The 24541-nt window shown below is 42.6% G+C and overlaps 1 protein-coding gene across 1 annotated transcript in view; it reads right to left on the reverse strand.

The window, feature by feature from the left end:
• The window catches only part of plcb3 (phospholipase C, beta 3 (phosphatidylinositol-specific)), a 53606-nt gene that overhangs the window by 23639 nt on the left and 5426 nt on the right, over window positions 1-24541 (reverse strand). Inside the window, exons 2-3 of the mRNA XM_057855061.1 lie at window positions 14576-14662; window positions 964-1032 (exon numbers count right to left, since the gene is read on the reverse strand). Of these exons, the coding sequence (XP_057711044.1) occupies window positions 964-1032; window positions 14576-14662 (156 nt within the window). The remainder of the gene's footprint in view (window positions 1-963; window positions 1033-14575; window positions 14663-24541) is intronic.

Here is a 24541-nt window from a genome sequence, read left to right on the forward strand (position 1 = left end):
AAATATTATGGGTGCAAAACAAGTTATCTCGTGAGATTCCCTCTTAGCTATGGAACTCAGGCGCGTACTATGGTGCAAAACAAGTTATCTCGTGAGATTCCCTACTCAAGCGCGTTTCCTAACTATGGGAACAAGGTGAAAAACAATAGATGTTGTTACAATCTATGTCACAGAAGCAATCATACATCACAAAGGCATAATGTAATATATTCCTCCATCACAGGGTAACAAAGGAGTGGCTTGGTAAGAAGCATTTCAAGGTCCTGGAGTGGCCTAGCCAGTCTCCAGATCTCAACCCCATAGAAAATCTGTGGAGGGAGTTGAAAGTCCGTGTTGCCCAACGACAGCCCCAAAACATTACTGCTCTAGAGGAGATCTGCATGTAGAAATGGGCCAAAATACCAGCAACAGTGTGTGAAAAGCTTCTGAAGTTTCAGAAAACGTTTGGCCTCCGTTATTGCCAACAAAGGGTACATAACAAAGTATTGAGATGGAACTTTTGGTATTGAACAAATACTTATTTTCCACTATGATTTGCAAATAAATTCTTTAAAAAAAAAAAAAAAACATTCTGTCTCTCATGGTTGAGGTTTACCTATGTTGACAATTACAGGCCTCTCTAATATTTTCAAGTGGGAAAACTTGCACAGTTAGTGGTTGACTAAATTTGCCCCACTGTATTGGACGATCGTGACATCCGGAATGCTTTAATCACGAACAAACAAGCTCGCTAGCCTCAATTCTTGGCTATATTTGATGTTGTGTTGATGACACCCAGTTTCCATTAGCGCTTGTGTCATTTCCTGGTCCATCTGCGCGGTGTCTCATTAGCACTTTTGTCACCTTTTGCAACATCAGAAGCGACTCAGACTGTACACGTTTTGGTGACAGTTACACTTGAGTGGCAGGGATTCGTCAGCGGCAGGAGGTGACAACATAACGCACACACGCATATTAACATACCTTTGGTTGCTTGGCGTATTTTCCTGTTCTGGTGTCCCTGATGGTACTGATGTCCAGGATCTCCACTTCCTAAAAGAAAAGATTTTTGAAAAATGACATCTGTGTCGCTGTTTGTTGGCCTGTTATGTGTTTAAGCAGGGTGAAAGGGAGTCAAATGTCCCAATCTCTGGGTCAGCAGCTTGCACAGGTTCGCAGTTTGATTTGGGATTACTTTGTACTCAAATGAAAATATTGTGTCTTCTACTTTTACTGAAATTGGCTATGCTGGTAGCTAAAAACTGTCAGTGATGGGGGGAAAAATAGAAAATGTCAAGTATGGGGGCGCAAAATATTGTCTTACCTGTTGTGGGCAAGTCGAGTCATGAGGTTATTTCGGGTGGAGTCATAAGGTTATGTCGAGTTAAGTCGAGTCATAAGGTTATGTCAAGTTTAGTCTCGAGTTCATGTCAAGTCAAGACGAGTCACAAGGTTGTAACGATGAGTCGTGTCAAGTCAAAAGGTTGTAGAGTGGAGTCAAGTCAAGTCACATGTACTTCTGTGAGGGCGTAGCGACAGTGGCCAAGGCAATCAAGCAGATCACATGCAGTTGGGAACCAATCTACGATCAAGGTTTTTCGAGTCAGCTTTTTGAGTCTCGAGTCATTGTCTCACGAGTCGAGTCAAGTCACAGGTTGTTCCGTGATGGCGTGGTAAGAGCAGCCAAGGCGAACTGTGATGTGGTAACCAATCTATCAATCCAAGTTTTCGAGTTAGCTTGCCGAATCTTGAGTCATTGTCTCATGAGTGTAGTCGAGTCGAGTCACAGGTTGTTCTGTTAGGGCGTGGTGACTTAGCGGATCACTGTCATGTGGTAACCAATCTACAATCCAAGTTTTCGACTTAACTTGCCGAATTGTAAAGTAAAGTAGAGTCGAGGCAAGTCAAGTCACAGGTTGTCCCGTGAGGGTGTAGCGAGAGCGGCCAAGGCAATCAAGCAGATCACTGGCGGTTGGGAACCAATCTAAGATACAAGTTTTTCGAGTCAGCTTGATCTGTCTCGAGTCATTGTCTCACGAATCAAGTCGAGTCAAGTCAAGTCACAGGTTGTTCCGTGAGGGCGTGGTGACCTAGCGGATCACTGTCATGTGGTAACCAATCTATAATCTTAGTTTTCGAGTTAGCTTGCTGAATCTCGATTCATTGTCTCACGAGTCAAGTAGAGTCGAGGCAAGTCAAGTCACAGGTTCCCTGAGGGTGTAGCAAAGGCGGCCAAGGTGATCAAGCAGATCACTGGCGGTTGGGAACCAATCTACGATCCCAGGTTTTAGAGTCAGCTTGTTCAGTCTCGAGTCATTGTCTCACGAGTCAAGTCGAGTCAAGTCAAGTCACAGGTTGTTCCGTGAGGGCGTGTTGAGAGCGGCCAAGGCGATCAAGCAGATCACTGGAAGTTGGGAACCAATCTACGATCAAAGTTTTTAGAGTCAGCTTAGGTCATGTCGACTCGAGTCGAGTCTCGAGTTGTCGAGTCAAGATGAGTCACAAGGTTGTAATGATGAGTCGTGTCAAGTCAAAAGGTTGTCGAGTCGAGTTAAGTCAAGGTACATGTTGTTCTGTGAGGGTGTTGGGAGAACGGCCAAGGCAACGAAGCAGCTCACTGGCAGGTGGGAACCAATCTACAACCAAGTTTTTCAAATCAGCTTGTTAAGTCTCGAGTCATTATCTCACGAGTCAAGTCGAGCTGAGTCAAGTCAAGTCACAGGTTGTTCCGTGAGGGCGTGGAGAGAGCAGCCAAGGCGATTAAGCAGATCCCTGGCGGTTGGGAAGCAATCTACGATCCAAGTTTTGAGAGTTTTTAGAGTCCGCTTGTTCAGTCTCGAGTCATTGTCTCATGAGTCAAGTGGAGTCACAGGTTGTTAAGTGAGGATGTAGCGAGAGCGGCCAAGGGAATCAAGCAGATCACTGGCGGTTGGGAACCAATCTACGATCCAAGTTTTTCGAGTCAGCTTATTGAGTCTCGAGTCATTGTCTCACGAGTCAAGTAGGGTCACAGGTTGATCCGTGAGGGCGTGTTGAGGGCGGCCAAGGTGATCAAGCAGATCACTGGAAGTTGGGAACCAATCTACTATCAAAGTTTTTAGAGCCAGCTTATTCAGTCTCGAGTCATTGTCTCACGAGTCAAGTTGAGTCAAGTCAAGTCACAGGTTGTTCCGTGTGGGCGTGGCGGGAGTGGCCAAGGCAATCAAGCAGATCACTGGCGTTTGGGAACCAATCTACGATCCAAGTTTTGAGAGTTTTTAGAGTCAGCTTGTTCAGTCTCGAGTCATTGTCTCACGAGTCAAGTCAAGTCAAGTCACAGGTTGTTCCGTGAGGGCATGGTGACCTAGCAGATCACTGTCATGTGGGAACCAATCTATAATCCAAGTTTTCGAGTTAGCTTGCTGAATCTCGAGTCATTGTCTCACGAGTCAAGTAGAGTCGAGGCAAGTCAAGTCACAGGTTGTTCCGTGAGGGTGTAGTGAGAGCGGACAAGGCAATCAAGCAGATCACTGGCGGTTGGGAACAATCTAGGATCAAAGTTTTTCGAGTCAGTTTGATCAGTCTCGAGTCATTGTCTCACAAGTCAAGTCGAGTTGAGTCAAGTCAAGTCACAGGTTGTTCTGTGAGAGCATGGCGAGAGCGGCCAAGGCGACCAAGCGGATCACACCACATGTGGTAACCAATCTACAATCCAAGTTTTCCCAAGTCAGCTCGACGAGTCTTGAGTCATTGTCTCACGAGTCAAGTCAAGTCGCAGGTTGTTCTGTGAGAGCATGGCGAGAGCGGCCAAGGCGATCAAGCAGATCACATGCAGTTGGGAACCAATCTACGATCAAAGTTTTTCGAGACAGCGAGTTGAGTCTTGTGTTATTGTCTCATGACTCAAGTCACAGGTTTTTCCATGGGCGAGCTGCCCAGGCGATCAAGCAGATCACTGGCAGTTGAGAACCAATCAACAATCCAAGTTTGTCGAGTCAGCTCGCCAAGTCTCGAGTCATTGTCTCACGAGTCGAGTCCTGAGTTGTTGCCTCACAAATTCATGTCAAGTCTCAGACCCTCCCAGCTCAAGTGAGTCAAGTCAGAGTCTGTTTTTTTCCTTCATGTTGCGAGCCATCAAATGTGCGATTCGAGTCCTAATCCTTGTGACTCGAGTCCGTTTTTTCTGCCAAATGGTTATTGCTTTTCACATTGAGACATTCATATGTCAACATAAAGGCATGTAAATATACAGAAGGGAACCAGAAAATGGACATAAATCATATTTCAAAAGGGAGTTGGACTCAAACTATGTCCTGCGCAGAATAATTTTGGTCCTAGGGGGAATAAAGCGCTTCTGGGTCTGTAGGACGCGCACACAGGCAATCATTGAAAAGCGTCCTGCTCTCCCACAGGCTGTGGTTTCATTCTGCACATCGCCATGGCGACTCCTTGGAGACAGCAAGAACGGAGACGACAACTTTGTATGCGTTTTGACAGTTAACATTTTGCTACTGGCTAAGCGCCGACACGCAGGCTCAAACTTGTGAAACATCCTGACTTGTTGAGCAAGATTTGTCTAATCATATGCGCCAGCTTGGCGCATGTTGTCGTTCGTCCGAGCGCTGGCGGGGGGCGCGCTTGCCGAGAAGGTCGACTGTTTCTGCGAGGACATTCCTGACATATTCCGGCCTTGTGCTCAGCTGGTCTCTGTGTCTCGCTGAGTAATATTAAGTTAGTTGTTGCAGCTGTAGAGCTTCATTCATCTGTCAGCGCGCCGCCATTTATCACATTGGACTTTGCGTTAAATGCGCGAGCAGAATTGCACAAAATACGAGATTAAAGTCTCAAGTCCTTCAAAGCCAAATATTTACTAGCTTGCCTCGGCATGTCACGCATGTTTTGCTCGGTTAAAATTACACATTTTTCTGTCTATTAGTCGCATATTGGGGGAAGAACAAACATCATATCACAATAGTAATCATCAAATAATCAAAAGAGCAATAACTAGCCAAATAGCATGCTAATGCAATTTATTGACAGTAATCTAGCTAACTCTAGCCTTAACAACACAATAACTCCAAACCACGACTAAACCCATCAAATTCTTCATTTTTAGCTTCACTGCAGCACAAACGAAGAAAAAAAATATGATTCATAATCTGGAAAATATGATAAAATTCCAGCAGGGCCGAGAACAAAAAGTTCTTGCCATGTGACAAAATTGATTTTGCTATGTGGCATTTTTTTTTTTGCCATGTGGTATTTTTTTTTTTTTGCCATGTGGCAAAATTGATTTTACCTTGTGGCGTTTTTTTTTTGCATGTGGCAAATTGAATTTTGCCATGTGGCAAAATTGATTTTGCCATGTGCCATTTTTTTTGCCATGTGGCAAAATTGATTTAGCTATGTAGCATTTTTTTTTTTTTTTTTGCCATGTGTCAAAATTGATTCTACCATGTCGCGTTTTTTTGCATGTGGCAAAATTGATTTGCCATGTGACATTTTTGTTTGCCATGTGGTAAAATAGATTTTGCCATGTGGCATTTTCTTTTGCCATGTCGCTTTTTTTTTGCCATGTGGCAAAATTGATTTTACCAAGTGGCATTTTTTTTTTGCATGTGGCAAAATTAATTTTACCAAGTGTCATTTTTTTTGCATGTGGCAAAATTGATTTTGCTATGTCGCATTTTTTTTGCCATGTGGCTAAATTGATTTTGCCATGTAGCATTTTTTGCCATGTGGCAAAATTGATTTTGCTATGTAGCATTTTTTTTGCCATGTGTCAAAATTGATTTTACCATGTCGCGTTTTTTTGCATGTGGCAAAATTGATTTGCCATGTGACATTTTTGTTTGCCATGTGGCATTTTTTTTTGCCATGTGGTAAAATAGATTTTGCCATGTGGCATTTTCTTTTGCCATGTCGCATTTTTTTTTTGCCATGTGGCAAAATTGATTTTACCAAGTGGCATTTTTTTTGCCATGTGGCTAAATTGATTTTGCCACATAGCATTTTTTACCATGTGGCAAAATTGATTTTGCTATGTAGCATTTTTTTTTTGCCATGTGTCAAAATTGATTTTACCATGTCGCGTTTTTTTGCATGTGGCAAAATTGATTTGCCATGTGACATTTTTGTTTGCCATGTGGCATTTTTTTTTGCCATGTGGCTTAATTGATTTTGCCATGAATAATTTTTTTTGCCATGTGTCAAAATTGATTTTACCATGTGGCGTTTTTTTGCACGTGGCAAAATTGATTTGCCATGTGGCATTTTTGTTTGCCATGTGGCATTTTTTTGGCCATGCGGCAAAATGGATTTTGCCATGTGGCATTTTTTTTTTTTTTTTTTTTTGCATGTGGCAAAATGGATTTTGCCATGTGGCTTTTTTTTTTTTTGCATGTGGCAAAATGGATTTTGCCATGTGGCTTTTTTTTTTTTTTTTGCATGTGGCAAAATGGATTTTGCCATGTGGCATTTTTTTGCCATGTGGCAAAATGGATTTTGCCATGTGGCATTTTTTTGCCATGTGGCAAAATGGATTTTGCCATGTGGCATTTTTTTGCCATGTGGCAAAACTGATTTTGCCATGTCGGATTTTTTTTGCCTGTGGCTAAATTCATTTTGCCATGTAGCATTTTTTGCCATGTGGCAAAATTGATTTTGCTATGTAGCATTTATTGCCATGTGCCAAAATTGATTTTGCCGTGTGGCCTTTTTTTGCCATGTGGCAAAATTGATTTTGCCATGTGGCATCTTCTTTTGACGTGCGGCATTTTTTTGCCATGAAGCAAAATTGATTTTGCCATGCGGCAAAAAAATGCCACACGGCAAAGTCCATTTCGCCACATGGCAAAAAAATTGCTACGTGCCAAAATCTATTATTCCACATGGCAAATATCACGTTTGTTTCTCACGGTCCATCTAAAATTGAGTCTACATTGCTAAGAACTAGCCTGCTGTCTTTTGTTGCCAATCAAAAGGTCAGACTATATTTAACCAGTGTATGTTTAAGAGTTACTGCACTTTGTTCCCACTTTCTGACTTTATCTCTTCTTGTCCACGCCACTGTCTTACTTTAGCCATCCGCACATAATAAAGGCCAAGAAAACAATCAAGAGAGCGCCACTCCTTTCCTGCGCCGCGCCTTTTATTAAAGAACGCTAACCACACGCGCCTCGGGTGACCAATTGCGGTCGGGTTCAAATGTCGCGTGTTGGCAGCGTGTCGGAAACCGATCCCCCTTCGACCTGGAGCGAGACCAGACCTATGACCTTTGGACAAGCGCTGTAATTGTTCCCTTCTTGCTGAAGCTAACAATCAGCCGTAAATAAAGGGGGAGGATTATGGCTATTTTCAAACATCGTGTGGTCTGTGAAGAGATGGATAAGCATATTTCATGGCCATGTTTCAAATCGGAGCTATATCGTCGTCACTGCCAGTAAAGTACTTAAAAAACGCTTTTAATGTTCACTTAGCTTATCTTTATTACACTTGTTTTAGCCAGATGGGGGCAATATACCAATAGCTTAAACTAGGGCTACAGCTATCGATTATTTTAGTCGTCGATTAATCGATGAACTAGTTAGTTCGAATAATCGAGTAATCAGATAAGGAACGTAAAAAAATTTTAAAATCTGAGCTGAGCCTCAAACGGTATAAAAAACTAAATAAATGATCATCTAAGTACAAAAAAAGAACAATTGGCTAACTTATATAGCCAAATTCCGCTAGCTTAAATGCGATAAAATGCTCATGCTTACAAAAATTGGGTAACTTGCATAGCAAAAGTCCGCTAGCTTATATGCTAGATAATGCTAATGTTTACAACAATTGGCTAATTTGCAGAGCAAAGGTCCGCTAGCTTAAATGCTATAAAATGCCAACATTTTTTGTTTTCTTTTCTTTTTAACAATGCTCCAAACAAATGATTCAAACACAAAAAAACGGCTAAATATACCTATTACTAAATTACGAATGCATTCAAAAAACATTAGCTCAAACAAAAACTTAGCTGATGTTGGTCTTAACAGGAAGCAGCTGAATAAAGGAGAGAGGAGTTATGTCGTATTCATTGTTGCTACTAGAGAGCAGTGTATCCACCCAAATCAATAAAACTAAATGCAAACACTTTCAAAACAAACCATTGCAACGCCACATTAATTAGACGAATATTCGAAGCAGCAAAATTAATTCAAATCTTTTTTCTAATTGAATTACTCGAGTTAATCAATTAATTGTTGCAGCATGAAAATAAACTGAGCAATTGCGGTCCGACCATAGACAAATCGTATGATGCTAATGTTTACTACAATTGGCTAACTTGCATTGCAAAACTCTGCTAGCTTAAATGTTATATCATGCTAATGTTTACAACAATTGGCTAACTTGCATAACAAAAATCTCCTAGCTTATATGCTATATAATGCTAATGTTTACAACAATTTGCTAACTTGCATAGCAAAAGTCCGCTAGCTTAAATGCTATAAAATGCTAACTTTTTTTTTTCTTTTTCTTTACAATGCTCTTAAAAATTATTCAAACACACAAAATGGCTAAATATACCATAACTAAATTCCGAATGCATTCAAAAAGTATAACTCAAACAAAAGCTTGTGTTGGTCTTAACAGGGAGCAGCTGGATTCAGCCATGTGAAATGAATTATGTCATATACGCCGTCGCCGAATTGCAGTTTCATATAAAAGTAAATAGAATACTTGAGATTAGCCTCAAACTGTATTAAAAAAATAATAAATGAGGATTTAGGTACAGAACAACAAAAGGACATGCATTGCAAACGTCTGCTAGCTTAAATGCTGTAAAATGCAAACTTTTTTTTTTTTTACAATGCTCTTAAAAATTATTCAAACACATATTTCCACAAAAAACTGCTAAATATACCTATAAAAAACATTTGCGCGATCAAAATTTTCCTTATGTTGGTCTTAACAGGGAGCAGCTGGATTCAGCCATGTGAAATGAATTATATCATAGTCAATGTTGCCATTAGAGGGCAGAGTATCCACCCAAAATCTGCAAGGCAAAGCCCCATATAACTAGAAAATGAAGTTATTGGAGAAATTGCAATCATAGCTTTGCTGTGATGGTTGGTATATCGGGTCACTTCCTGTTGATTTGGGGGCATTTCGGGGTCACTTCCTGTTCACATTGGTTCACTTCCTGATGATTTTGGGGCGTTCCAGGGTCGCTTCCTGTTGATCTTGAAGCATTTCAGGGTCACTTCCTTTTCCTTTTGGGGCATTTCCGGGTCACTTCCTGCTGATTTTGAGGCATTTCAGGGTCACTTCCTGTTGATTTAGGTCACTTCCTGTTGATTTTGGGGCATATCAGGGTCACCTCTGTTGATTTTGAGGTATTTCGGGGTCACTTTCTGTTGATTTGGGAGCATTTCAGGTTCACTTCCTGTTCATATTGGGTCACTTCCTGTTGATTTTGGGGCATCTCAGGGTCACTCCTGTTGATTTTGAGGCATTTCGGGGTCACTTTCTGTTGATTTGGGGCGTTCCAGGGTCGCTTCCTGTTGATCTTGAAGCATTTCAGGGTCACTTCCTGTTGATTTTGGAGGCATTTCAGGGTCACTTCCTGTTGATTTGGGTCACTTCCTATTGATTTTGGGGCATCACAGGGTCACCCCTGTTGATTTTGAGGTATTTCGGGGTCACTTTCTGTTAATTTGGGAGCATTTCAGGTGCATTTCCTGTTCGTTTTGGGTCACTTCCTGCTGATTTTGAGGCATTTAAGACTCACTTCCAGTTGATTTTGGGTCACTTGGGTCGATAATCGATAGGAGTGAATGGAAGTTTCTGTATTGAAATGAATGGCAAATAGGGTCATTGGAAATCAATGGGAAATTTTGCCCTTTAGAAACGAATGGGTATGTTTTTGGCAAATTTTTTGTGCCCCTTAGCGTCCTGAATTTTTTGGGTGTCTGACTGATGTGTTTTGGACAAAAATCGTTGGACAAGTAGTGTTTTGATTTACTTTTTTAAACCCTCATTTTTGGACCAACGGTCATTTCTTTGGGAGAATTCTGGTAATTTTGGTGTATGAACGATGTCGGTGGGTCGAACGATTTTGGCTGGGAAAAAACGCCTTTGAAAAAAATATATGTAAAACAATATAATAAATGGTAGCTTTTGCATTACGTGCAAAGATAGTGTCCAAAAATTTTTTTTTTTGACCAAATAAAGTTTTTTGGGGGGTTTGTTTGTGTCATACTGTAGGCAGACGCTGAATTTCTGTTCTTTGGAATTGAGTGTGCCCGCCAGATAAAAGCACAAGGAAGAGGGGAGGAAGCTGTCACATTATCTAATGACACACTCAACTTCCGCAAGAAGTCGTCTTTCTGTCCAAGTCAGTAACTTCTGGATGTACTTTATGAACTCAGTACTTGGACCTGGGCGGAGCTTAATAAGATTTTTAGGTTTTTGCGGTGGAACTTTATTGTTAACTGCTTTTAGTGTCAATTGTTGCTGGTCAAAACAATCCATTTAAAAGCCCACACACTTAAAATTGTTAGCCATTTGTGTATGAAGGATCAATTGAACCCCATTTCAGGCTAAATGGTCTGCGGTGAGTCAATTACGTCCCAGGAGGGGGGCCCCTCAGGTGCTACTGACATGTCCATTATACTTTGCGGGAGTGACGGATAGAAGAACGAGGGAGAAATGCGGCAGAGGCGGAGAAAATCACCCCCATTTCTGCCCACTTTCCCACGCCTGCTGTTGTTTCAAGGAAAGGAGGCGGAGACCACAATATGGTTACTTTCAAATATGTCATCCTGCTTACACTCTCTTTAAATAAATCTTTATTGAATAGTGTCACGGCGACACCCCGGGCGACGGATGGCCTATTATCTCAAAACACGCAGACGCGTTAGCATAATGTGGAAGAAGAAAACATGTACAGGATCCCGGCAATTAGTTCTTTTGTAAGCTTCAAATCCATTTGAAGTGAGAGGGTCGGTTGCCAACCCTCCCACTTCAAATGGCTGGGACGTCTATATGGCAGACAATGAGCAATGGGTTGATTTTGGGGCATTTCACGTCATTTCCTGTTTATTTTCGGTCACTTCCCGTGGATTTTGGGTTACTGGGGCATTTCATGTCATTTCCTGCCGATTTTCAATCACTTTCTGTTGATTTTGGGGCATTTGCGGGTCACTTCCTGTTGATTTTGAGGCATTAGCAGGTCAATTCCCGTTGATTTTGGTTACTGGGGCATTTCACTACTGACCTCGATTCAGGACGTCGTGAGTCAGTGGAGAGAGTATTTGGTAAACCTCTTCAATTCCACCGGCACGCCTTACTTTGAGAAAGCAGAGTTTGGGGACTCCGAGGGGGACCCTCGGATCTGTGGGGTGGAAGTCACTGAGGTGGTTGGAAAGCTCCTCGGTGGCAAGGCCCCGGCGGTCGATGAGATCCTCCCGGAGTTCCTAAAGGCTCTGGATGTTGTAGGGCTGCTGTGGCTGACACGCCTCGACAACATCGCATGCACATCGGGGAAAGTGCCTTTTGATTGGCAGACCAAGGTGGTGGTCCCCCTTTTTAAGAAGTGGGACCGGAGGGTGTGTTCCAATTATAGGGGGATCACGCTCCTCAGCCTCCCCGGTAAAGTCTATTCAGGGGTGCTGGAGAGGAGTGTGGTTTTCGTCCCGGCCGTGGAACAGCGGACCAGCTCTACACCCTCGGCAGGGTCCTCGAGGGTGTATGGGAGTTCGCCCAACCAGTCTACATATGTTTTGTGGATCTGGAGAAGGCGTCCGACCGTGTGCCTCGGGAAGTCCTGTGGGGTTCTCCGGGAGTACGTGGTACCGAGCCGCTTGGTAAAGGCTGTTCGGTCCCTGTACCACCGGTGTCAAATTTTGGTCCGCAATTCGTTCCCAGTGAAGGTTGGACTCCGCCAAGGCTGTCCTTTGACACCGATTCTGTTCATAATTTTTATGGCTGAAGCGTTGAGGGGGTCCGGTTTGGTGACCTCAGCATTGCATCTCTGCTTTTTGCAGATGATGTGGTGCTGTTGGCTTCATCAAGCCGTGTCCTCCAACTCTCACTGGAGCGGTTCGCAGTCGAGTGTGAAGCGGTTGGGATAAGATCAGCACCTCCAAATCCGAGACCATGGTCCAAGTCGGAAAAGGGTGGAGTGCCCTCTCCGGGTCAGGGATGAGATCCTGCCCCAAGTGGAGGAGTTCAAGTATATTGGGGTCTTGTTCACAAGTGAGGGTAGGAGGGCAGCGGGAGATCGACAGGCGGATCGGTGCAGCGTCTGCAGTAATGCGGACTGCACCGGTCTGTAGTGGTGAAGAAGGAGTTGAACCGAAAGGCAAAGCTCTCCGTTTACCAGTCGGTCAACGTTCCTACCCTCACCTATGGTCACGAGCTGTGGGTCGTGACCGAAAGAACAAGATCCCGGATACAAGCGGCCGAAATGAGTTTCCTCCGCAGGGTGTCCGGGCTCGCTCTTCGAGATCGGGTGAGAAGTTCGGTCATCCGGGAGGGACTCTGTGTCTAGCCGCTAATCCTCAGCATTGAGAGGAGCCAGCTGAGGTGGCACGGGCATCTGGTTCGAATGCCTCCTGGACGCCAGTCCCTGGAGAGGTTTTCCAGGCATGTCCCACCGGCGGGAAGCCTTGAGGACGACCCAGGACACGCTGGAGAGACTGTCTCTTGGCTGGCCTGGATACGCCTTGGGATCCTGCCGGAGGAGCTGGTTGAAGTGGCTGGGGGGAGGGAAAACTGGGCTTTCCTGTTAAAGCTGCTGCCCCCGCGACGCGACCCGACCCCGGGGCAAGCGGAAGATGATGAATGGATGGATGGATGGATGGATGGATGGATGGATGGATGGATGGATGGATGGATGGATGGATGGATGGATGGATGGATGGATGGATGGATGGATGGATGGATGGATGGATGGATGGATGGATGGATGGGTGGATGGATGGATGGATAGGGCATTTCATGTCATTTCCTGTTGATTTTCGATCACTTCCTGTTGATTTTGGTGCATGTACGGGTCGCTTCCTATTGATTTTGGAGCATTTGCAGGTCACTTCCTGTTGATTTTTGGTACGGGTCACTTCCTGTTGATTTTGGGCATTTGTGTGTCACTTCCTGTTGATTTGGGTTACTGTGGCATTTCACATCATTTCCTGTTGATTTTTGATCACTTCCTGTTGATTTGGGGGCATATGCACTTCCTACTGATTCTGGGGCATTTGTGGGTCACTTCCTGTTGATTTTGAGTTACTGGGGCATTTCACGTCATTTCCCGTTGATTTTCGATCACTTCCTGTTGATTTAGGGGCATTTGCAGGTCACTTCCTGTTAATTTTGGGGCATTTGCGGGTCACTTCCAATTGATTTTGGGTTACTGGGGCAATTCAAGTCATTTCCTGTTGATTTTCGGTCACTTCCTGTTGATTTTGGGGCATTTGCGTGCCACTTCCTGTTGGTTTGTGGTATTTACCGGCCACTTCCTGTTGATTTTGGGGCATTTGCAGGTCACTTCTTGTTCATTTTGGGTCAATGGGGCATTTGAGGTAATTTCATGTTGGTTTTTGATCACTTCCTGTTGATTTTTGAGTTATTTGCGTGTCACTTCCTGTTGATTTTTGGGGCATTTGCGTGTCACTTCCTGTTGATGTTGGGTTACTAGGGCATTTCAGGTCATTTTGTGTTGATTTTCGATCACTTCCTTTTCCTTTTGAGACATTTAGGGGGTTATTTCCTGTTGATTTGGGGGCATTTGCAGGTGACATCCTATTTGATTTTGAGTCGCTGTGGCATTTCACGTCATTTCCTGTTGATTTTCAATCACTTCCTTTTCCTTTTGAGACATTTACGTGCCCTTTCTGTTGATTTGGAGGTATTTATGGGTCACTACATGTTGATTTTGGGTCATTTGCGGGTCACTTCCTGTTGATTTCGGGTTACTGGGGCATTTCACGTCATTTCCTGTTGATTTCTGGTCACTTCCTTTTCCTTTTGGCGCATTTACGGTTCACTTCCTGTTGATTTAGGGGCCTTTGCAGGTCACGTCCTGTTGATTTTGGGTTACTGAAATGGAAGTGACTCACACATATTCCCAAAGTGACTCCAAATCAACAGGAAGTAACCAGTAAATGTACTAATTTTAACAAGAAGAGACCTGTAAATGCCCACGAAAGACTGGCTGTGAAAGTGTGAATGCTCTGGTTTTGCTGCCATTGACGGCACTACACGTCCAATCCAGTAACTATCGTAAACACTATCCTAATGGAAGATTTTTGATAGCAACCTGCTGGTTCCTATTTTTTAAGCAGCAACACCTTTTTAAAACGATATAACCATTTGAGGCGGACGCTGCCAACCCTCCCACTTCAAATAGATTGGACGTCTATCTAGCAGCCATTGAGCTAATGACCACAAATTGGTCCCATCCCACATCCTGCGATCACATTGCCGTCAGCTAATAACCTCCGCTAAATGCCTCCAACGTGCAATCTAATATGGCCACGGTAATGGCTTTAAGCAGTGGCGGGCAGGAAGGGCCGTAATGAAGAGGGAGGAAACGAGGGACAAGACGAGGACAAATTAGCAAAACTGTCTCTCTCACCATGTTGGCGGCTCCCGTCCAGTAGAGGAAGAAACCACCTGGGTCGACTTTCAGGGTTACTAGAGTGGGTGACGCGCTGCTGGGCTCCTGACACACAAAAGAATAACAATCAACACAAGCTTAAATATCACTTTCGAATGTTTTCGTCCGACGTGGTGACCTCACAATGACAGAACAGCACGTTTAGCCGTATGAACATTATGCGGTCATATATGTACACGCCCGCGCACACCCAGCTATTGACTGTAATTACAGCCAGCAATCTGACTGCGGAGACGAAATCTGCCCGGCAACCTAATTCATTGAAATGCTGCGTGGTTTTGACATGTGACATTTTTATTGGGTGTGTGGCAAAATGGATTTTGGTTTGTCGCATTTTTATTTTTGTGGGGATATGGCAGTTTTGAAGGCCATGCACGTCCATGCCATTGACGACGATGCACGTCGGAATTTTCCATTCATTTTAAATGGCAGAAAAACTTTTTGACCATACACTTTACATTAGAGAGCAGTGACATTCAGCTGACACCCAAGTCAGGCTATGCCATTGGCGGCTATGCACGTCCAAATTTTCCAAAATCCAAATCCATTTTGCCACGCGTCAAATCAATTTTGCCATATGGCAAAAACGATTTTGCCACAAGGCAAAAAAATGCCACATGGCAAAATCGATTTTGCCACATGACAAAAGAAAATGCCACATGGCAAAATCCATTTTGCCGCATGGCAAACAAAAATGCCACATGGCAAAATCCATTTTGCCGCATGGCAAACAAAAATGCCACATGGCAAAATCCATTTTGCCACATGGCAAACAAAAATGCCACATGGCAAAATCCATTTTGCCACAGGGCAAACAAAAATGCCACATGGCAAAAAAAAATGTCACATGGCAAAATCCTTTCTGGCATGTGGCAACAAAAATGCCACATGGCAAAATACATTTTTCCACATGGCAAAATCCATTTTGCCACATGGCAAAAATGCCACATGGCAAAATCCTTTTTGGCACATGGCAACAAAAATGCCACTTGGCAAAATCCATTTTGCCACATGGCAAGAAAATGCCACTTGGCAAAAAAAATACCACATGGCAAAATCCATTTTGCCACATGGCTTTAAACGCCACATGGCAAAAAAAAAGAGAAATGGCAAAAAAAAAAAAGCCACATTGCAAAAAAAAAAAAAAAAAAAAAAAATGGCAAAATACATTTTTCCACATGGCAAAATCCATTTTGCCACATGGCAAAAATGCCACATGGCAAAATCCTTTTTGGCACATGGCAAAACAAATGCCACGTGGCAAACTCCATTTTGCCACATAGCAAAAAAATGCCCCATGGCAAAAAAAAAATGCCACATGGCAAAATCCATTTTGCCACTTGGCGAAAAAAATGCCACATGGCAAAATCCATTTTGCCACATGTCAAATACCACTTTAGGCTCTCGCTGTCTCTCACATTCCAACCGACGTTGCACACCGCAGGACCCCCACGGCCCGCTAGGCCTGAGGCAGGAAAGGATCCCCACCCAGATGGGATGGCACCCCTCTGGCACCCAGCTGGCGATTCGCGCCGGGGCCCGAGGAGGACACCCAAGTAAAGAAGAAGGCGTGAGAACGCCTAGAGACCGCCGCAGGGAGGACTCCCCCCTGCAACAGACAGCCCAGATGAATAGGAGATCCCAGGAGCCCCGCCATACAGAAAAGTGTGGAACCCACCTACCACCCTATTACTGTTGCTGCCAGTGAGTTAATGGAATAACATAGCTGTTTTGCTAATATGTCAACCTTACTGTCTGGTCAATGTAAAAACAGTTCTTTTTGAGGACAACTCAATGGCAGCCAATGAGTTAACGTTTAAAATCATCTACTTTGCGCTCTAATTTTGGCCCGAGCCGTTTCCTGTGAGCGCAGATAAGCATAAAAGAGATGTCAAGATTGGCAAAGTTCAGAAAATCCTTCGGTCTGCTAACTGTCAATAAATCTCCAAACTTCTGACCTTTGATTGTGTAACTGAATTCACTGACTGACAACCATGTGTCAGTCTACTTCCTTCTCGTCCGTCGCCGATTTCATTGAGCAAAAGAATCGCCAACACAAAGACAGTCGAGCGCTGCCCCGGAGGAATGCGATCTATCAGCTCATGTGACCGCTAACAACATTTCGCTTGTTGCTTTCACGCAAAGATGAACACACAATTTGGTTTGTTTTGACTTCGGCCTACTGTAGCTTGAAAACTATAATACAAGTTGGCCAGACATGATTTTGATGTCCTGCTGTGCTTATTGTTGGGAAGTAGGCGACAGATCTGTCATTGGACCCGCTCCCTAATTAGCGCGCTGTGAAAATCACCAAAGAAGGCGGCCATGTGCTTCAATTAGCTGTTTGTTGGATGTATTTTTCTCCAGAATTCAAGGACATGAAATTCTTCAAAATAAACAGGGTTTCAAATAGGGGTGAGAACCTCTGGGGAGCTCACGATACAAGACTCACAATATAGATAAGTCGCGTAAACAGCACCCCTCACGGTATCTTGGTGTAAACCGTTAGCATTTAAAAGCATTTAAGCAAGCGGACTGTTGCTATTCAAGTTAAGCAATTGTTGTAAACATGAGCATTATATAACATTTAAGCCAGCGGAGTTTTGACATGCAAGTTAGCCAATTGTTGCAAACATTAGCTTTACATAGCATTTAAGCTAGCGGACATTTGTTATGCAAGTTAGCCAATTGTTGTAAACATTCGCATATAGCATATAATATAGCTGAATTTTGCTATGCAAGTTAGGCCGTTGTTGTAGACATTAGCATTATATAGCATTTAAGCTCGCAGACTTTTGCTATGGAAGTTAGCCAATTGTTGTAAACATTAGCATTATATAACATATAAGATCGCGGACGTTGCTATGCAAGTTAGCCAATTGTTGTAGACATCAGCATTATATAGCATATAATATAGCAGAATTTATCTATGCAAGTTAGCCAATTGTTGTAAACATTTGCATTATTTAGCATACAAGTTAGCAGACTTTTGCGATGCAAGTTACCGTAGTCAACTATTGTAAACATTAGCAATATATAACATTTAAGCTAATGGAGTTTTTTCCCATGCAAGTTAGCCAATTGTAGTAAATTGACATTAGCATTATATAGCATTTAAGATAGCGGACTGTTTGATATGCAAGTGAGCCAATTGTTGTAAACATTAGCATTACATAGCATTTAAGCTAGCAGACTTGTGCTATGCAAGTGAGTCAACTGTTGTAAACATGAGCATTATATCACATTTAAGTTAGCGGAGTTTTGCCATGCAAGTTAGCCAATTGTAGTAAACATTAGCATTATACGATTTGTTTATGGTAGGACCGCAATTGCTCAGTTTATTTTAGTACTGCAACGATGAATTGCCAATTGGTTCAAAGCTTCATGGTGATTCATTTGGTCTTATAATACCACTGTCAAAAGCGTTACCAAATACCATAACTAGCAAGTCCTGAAACAACTGGAACAGTAACTGAAGAAATATTTAGCACAGAACACGAATTTTGATCGTTATTTACATCTGTAGCGCTGCGATGCATGCTAGGAGGCTTGTTGGATGACAACAGTGTTGACAGGGAGTGGCAGCAAATGTATGATGATGGTCAAATGAACCATCTTGAAGCAATGAAGCTTTGCAGCCAATTGGTTCATGGTGGTTCATTTGGTCGTTATTTACATCTGTAGCGCTGCAATGCATGCTAGGAGGCACGTTGGATGACAACAGTGTTGACAGGGGCAACCTGTTGGTTTCTTATATTTTTCCAACACCTTTTTAAAACGATAATGCCATTCTTGGCAGGCGCATATCGATAACCTTAACCAATTCGATAATGTCACACGCTAGTCACGAATAATACAAGCTAGCCGTCTCAGGATACGTCAATTGACTCAGAAACTGCATGTTTGAATCGTTTGAAATTCCAAGGGTGAGATGTCAAATGCCTTCCAATTCCGGAGTGACCCTCCACCTCATCGCTTGCCTGCCCTGACCTTCCTCATTATCTGGCGCTAATGATGAACCCCCCCATCTGCTAACGATTCCCCTTAGCCTCGTTTCCCAGACAACTTCCTACTCTCCACTCACACAGAATGTCAAAGCTGACACTCCATTGAAAAGGTGCGGAGACTTCACACACTTCACAAGTGGCTGTGGTTGACCTCCCTCCATCCAACCATCCGCCCATGCCTTGTTTCTCACCCTTCTGTCATGGTGTCAGGAGTGTTTGTCAACGTGGTGTCAAAACACCCCAAGTACAAGTGAATCACTTCCGTATCATCGTGGTCCTTAGTAGTAGGTGTGTGACATTATACTGAAAAGGTAATATATTGCTATACTTTGTCGGTTATCGATATGCTCCCGACAAAAACCCACTTTCCTAGTTCCAATGGATTGGACGTCTACTAGTGATAAACTTACAGCAGAAGGATGAAGATAGCTTGTTTATCTGTTCAATCAGTTGGTTCTTAGAATATGGTGGTGTGAAAAAGTATCTGAACCTTTTGGAATTCCTCACATTTCTGCATAAAATCCCCATCAAATGTGATCAGGGCTGTCAAAATTTTTGCGTTAACTGACGTTAATTAATTTTTTAAATTAATCACGTTAAAATATTTGACGCATTTAACGCACATGCCCCGCTCAAACAGATTAAAATGACAGCACAGTGTCATGTCCACTTGTTACTTGTGTTTTTTGGTGTTTTGCCGCCCTCTGCTGGCGCTTGGGTGCAACTGATTTGATGGGTTTCAGCACCATGAGCATTGTATAATTATTGACATCAACAATGGCGAGCTACTAGTTTATTTTTTGACTGAGAATTTTACAAATTTTATTAAAACCAAAACATTAAGAGGGGTTTTAATATAAAATTTCTATAACTTGTACTAACATTTATCTTAAGAACTACAAGTCTTTCTATCCATGGATCGCTTTAACAGAATGTTATAATTTTTTATAATTTTTAATATTGTTATAATAAACAAATACAGTACTTATGTATACAGTATGTTGAATGTATATATCCTTCTTGTGTCTTATCTTTCCATTCCAACAAGAATTTACAGAAAAATATGGCATATTTTAGAAATGGTTAGAATTGCAATTAATAATGATTAATTAATTTTTAAGCTGTGATTAACTTGATGAAAAAAATTAATCGTTTGACAGCCCTAGATCTGATCTTCGTCAAAATCACACAGATGAAAAAACAGTGTCTGCTTTAACTAAAACCACCCAAACATTTATAGGTTTTCCTATTTTAATGAGGGAGAAATAAGTAAGTGAACAATCACATTTACTGTTTTGTAGCCCCCCTTTGGCAGAAATAACTTCAACCAGACCCTTCCTGTAGCTGCAGAACAGTCTGGCCATCGATCAGGACTAAGCTAGGCAATGTTCTTTTCTACAAAACTGTTCAGTTCAGTCAGATTCCTGGGATGTCTGGCATGAATTGCTGTCTTTAGGTCATGCCATAGCATCTCAATGGAGTTCAAGTCTGGACTTTGACTAGCCACTCCAGAACGTGTATTTTGTTCTTCTGAAACCATTTTGAAGTTGATTGACTTCTGTGTTTTGGATCATTGTCGTGTTGCAATATCCATCCTAATTTTAGCTTCGGCTATCGAACAGACGGCCTCAGGTTTTCCTGCAAAACACCCTGATAAACTTTTGAATTCATTATTGCAAGTTGTCCAGGCTCTGAGGGAGCAAAACAGCCCCAAATCATGATGCTCCCTTCACCATGCTTCACGGTGGGGATGAGGTGTTGATGTTGGTGAGCTGTTCCATTTTTCCTCCACACATGACGTTGTGAGTTACTCCCAAACAATTCAACTTTGGTTTCATCAGTCCGCAAAATATGTTGACAAAACCTCTGTGGAGTGTCCAAGTGCCTTTTTTGCATTCGTTAAACAAGCAACGTTTTTTTTTTTTTTTTTTTTTTTTTTTAAGACTTTAGACATCAGTGGCTTCCTCCATGGAGTCCCTCCAGTAACACCATTCTTGGTCATAGTTTTACATATAGTTGATGTGTGCACAGAGATATTTGACTGTGCCAGTGATTTCTGTAAGTCTTTAGCAGACACTCTATGGTTCTTTTTTTACCTCTATGAGTATTCTGCGCTGAACTCTTAGCGTCATCTTCTAAGATCATCATCATCTAGCCAACAACAGCGCCAAACTCTCCATTGTTAGACAACTTCTCTGACTGTCGATTGATAAACATTCAGACTTTTAGAGATGGTTTTGGATCCTTTCCCAGCTTTATATAAAATCAACAATCCTTGAACACGGATCTTCAGACAGCTCATTTGACCGAGCCATGATGCACATCAGACAATTCTTCTCATCAAAACAATTCTTACCAGGTGTGTGTTTTATAGTGGGTAGGGCAGCTTAAAACCACTTATCAGTGATTGGGCACTGATGGGGAAAATATTATGTGACCCGAAGTGAATTAGCACATTATGCCTTATGATAAATTCAATCCAGGTCAAAGGGCGGAATGATGGGAGAAAGTATTATGTGATGCCTTAACATTAGCACATTATGCCTTGTGATGTGATGAATGATTGCCTCTGTGACCTAGATTGTAACAACTTGTTATTGTTTTTCAGCCTGGGTTCCATAGTTAGGAGGGAATCTCAGGAGATAACTTATTTTGCACCATAGTACGCGCTTGAGTTCCATAGTTAGGAGGGAATCTCACGAGATAAATAAACATTCTACTTTAACCGCTGGGAGCCTCAACTGGGGGGGAATCTCATACCCTCGGGGGCGGGGGGGTCTCACGAGTTCGGGTGGTGCGTTTTCGTGTGAGCGAGGAGTGGCCACCCGCGTCCCCGCGTCAGACGTGCCTATAAGAGTCGGGAGATTCCCCAACCCCCCCAAAGTCTGCCAGACGATTACGTACAGGTCGCTTGGCTTTATTCCTTTGCCGCTTTGCCGGAGCGTTGGCTCCCCGCTCATTTGTCAACGGTAAGCGATTTTCATTGTTAAGGAACAGTTTGTTGTGCTGTAACGGTAACGCGGGGATTCTGGGATTGACAAACTAGATCTAACGTCATCGTTACCACTTGTGTTTTGCTTGTTTTTTGCTTGCCTTTGTGGGATTGTAATCAATAAATCTCATTTATTCTGTGGAAAACAGGCACACACATGACTTAAGATGTTCGGTAAAAATAGGTTTTTAAGTCTCCTTAAGCAGAGGGTTCACTTACTTATTTTTCCCGCTTCTGTCATTGCATGCTATCCTCATTAAAATATAAAAACCTATAACTGTTTGGGTGGTTTTAGTTCAAGCAGACACTGTTTTTACATCTGTTTGATTTTGACAAAGATCACATCACATTTGATGGTGATTCTATGCAGAAATGTGAGAAATTCCAAAAGGTTCGGATACTTTTTCATACCACTGCAGAATGATTTCCTGACCAATGTATCGAAAATCATTGTATCGCCATATCGTGAGATCACCGTTATCGTAAGATTCCAAAAGGTTCCGATCCACTACGTGAAACGCATACCTACAAGACTTGAGCCAAAACCGAGAGGGAAGAACGCGCAGTTGGAATGCAAGTATGTGTGTGCCAAAATGATTAAGGAAGCAGATGATTTTGTGTTGCCAACCGGTTTTGATGACAACACAGTTTAGAGGGTTGTGCGCAACCCAAAAAAATTCAAGTTGAAGTCATCCCAAGGTTATGAACGACTAACGAATTTCCGCATAAATCGGAATTAACTCTTTGAAGAAACAATTGGAAGCTTTTCAGTTTGGGTCGATTTTAGCGGCGCTGGTGGACAAAAGCGGCAGTGTTAGACTGCATTTTCCATGAGGAACAGCACACAACCGCACAGTGTCATAAAATCATCAGTCAATCAAAAATCAATCTCCCGGTCGCCTGCAGATTGTTAAACATTTCTGATCTTTGTCAAAATCACACAGATGTAAAAACAGTGCCCGCTTTAACAAAAACAACCCAAACATTTATCAGTTTTCATATTTGAATAAGGATAGCATGCAAACAATGACAGAAGAGAGAAAAATAAGTGAGTGAATCCTAATCTTAAGGAAACTTAAAGAGCAATTGAAACCAATTTTTAGCAAACAACTTAAGTCAGGTGTGTGCCCAATCAGCTGCCCTGCCCACTATAAAACACACACCTGGTAAGAATTGTCTTGATGTGCATCATGGCTCGGTCAAAAGAGCTGTCTGAAGACCTGCGATCAAGGATTGTTGATTTGTATGAAGCTGGGTGATGGGAGAAAATATTCACATTATGCCTCTGTGACCTAGATTGTAGCAACTTGTTATTGTTTTTCACCTTGGGTTTCATAGTTAGGAGGGAAACTCACGAGATAACTTGTTTTGCACCATAGTACGGGCTTGGCTTCCATAGTTAGGAGGGAATCTCACGAGAATAAACATTCTACTTTAACCGCTGGGAGCCTCAACTGGAGGGGAATCTCATAACCACGGGTTCGGGTGGTGCGTTTTCATTGGGGCGAGGAGTGGCCACCCGCGTCCCCACGTCAGACGTGCCTATAAGTGTCGGGAGATTCCCCAACCCCCCCACCCGAAGTCTGCCAGAGGATTACGTACGGGTCGCTTGGCTTTGTTCCTTTGCCGCTTTGCCGGAGCGTTGGCTCCCCGCTCATTTGTCAACGGTAAGCGATTTTCATTGTTAAGGAACATTTTGTTGTGCTGTAACGGTAATGCTGGAATTCTGGGATTGACAAACTAGATCTAACGCCATCGTTACTTGTTGTTATACTTGTTCTTGATACTTGTTGCTCGCTCTTGTGGGATTGTAATCAATAAATCTCATTTATTCTGCATTTTCTAATCAATAAACATCGTCTATGGAGCAAAAGTGTGCTGGTTGCTGACTCACCTCATCATTTTGAAAATTCTGGATGTTTACCAATCGACAGTCAGAGAAGTTGTCTAACAATGGAGAGAGTTTGGCATTGTTGCTTCTCTCCCAAGGTGTGGCTATCCACCAAAGATGACGCCAAGAGTTTGGCGCAGAATACTCAGAGAGGTATTAAAAAAAGAACCCTAGAGTGTCTGCTAAAGACTTACAGACATCACTGGCACAGTCCAATATCTCTGTGCACACATCAACTATATGTAAAACTATGGCTAAGAATGGTGTTCATGCGAGGACTCCACAGAGGAAGCCAATGCTGTCTGTAAGAAAACATTATTGCAAATGTTCGCAAAAAGGCAGTTGGACATTCCACAGAGGTTTTGGCAAAATATTTTGTGGACCGATGAAACCAAAGCTGAATTGTTCGGGAGTAACACACAACATCATGCGTGCAGGAAAACTGGAACAGCTCACCAATATCAACAACTCATCCCCACCGTGAAGCATAGTGGAGGGAGCATCATGATTTGGGGCTGTTTGTTGCCTCAGAGCCTGGACAACTTGCAATCATTAACAAAAGTTTATCACGATGTTTTGCAGGAAAACGTAAGGCTCTCTGTCAGACTGTTGAAGCTAAAAAGAGGACGGATGCTGCAACAAGACAATGATCCAAAACACAGAAGTAAATCAACTTTAGAATGGTTTCAGAAGAACAAAATACATGTTCTGGATTGGCCAAGTCAAAGTCCAGACTTGAACCCTATTAAGATGCTGTAGCATGAACTAAAGACAGCGATTCATGCCAGACATCCCAGGAATCTGACTGAACTACAGCAGTTTTATACAGAAGAATGGGCCAAGATTAGTCCTGATCAATATGCCAGACTGATCTGCAGCTACAGGAAGCGTATGGTTGAAGTTATTGCCGCCAAAGGGGGTTCACAAAATATTAAATGTGATGGTTCACTTACTTATTTTTCCCCTTTCTGTCATTGTTTGCATACTAACCTCATTAAAATATAAAAACCTATAAATGTTTGGGTGGTTTTAGT

The sequence above is a fragment of the Corythoichthys intestinalis genome, chromosome 13, assembly GCF_030265065.1.
Source record: "Corythoichthys intestinalis isolate RoL2023-P3 chromosome 13, ASM3026506v1, whole genome shotgun sequence".
NCBI classification, from domain to species: Eukaryota; Metazoa; Chordata; class Actinopteri; order Syngnathiformes; family Syngnathidae; genus Corythoichthys; species Corythoichthys intestinalis.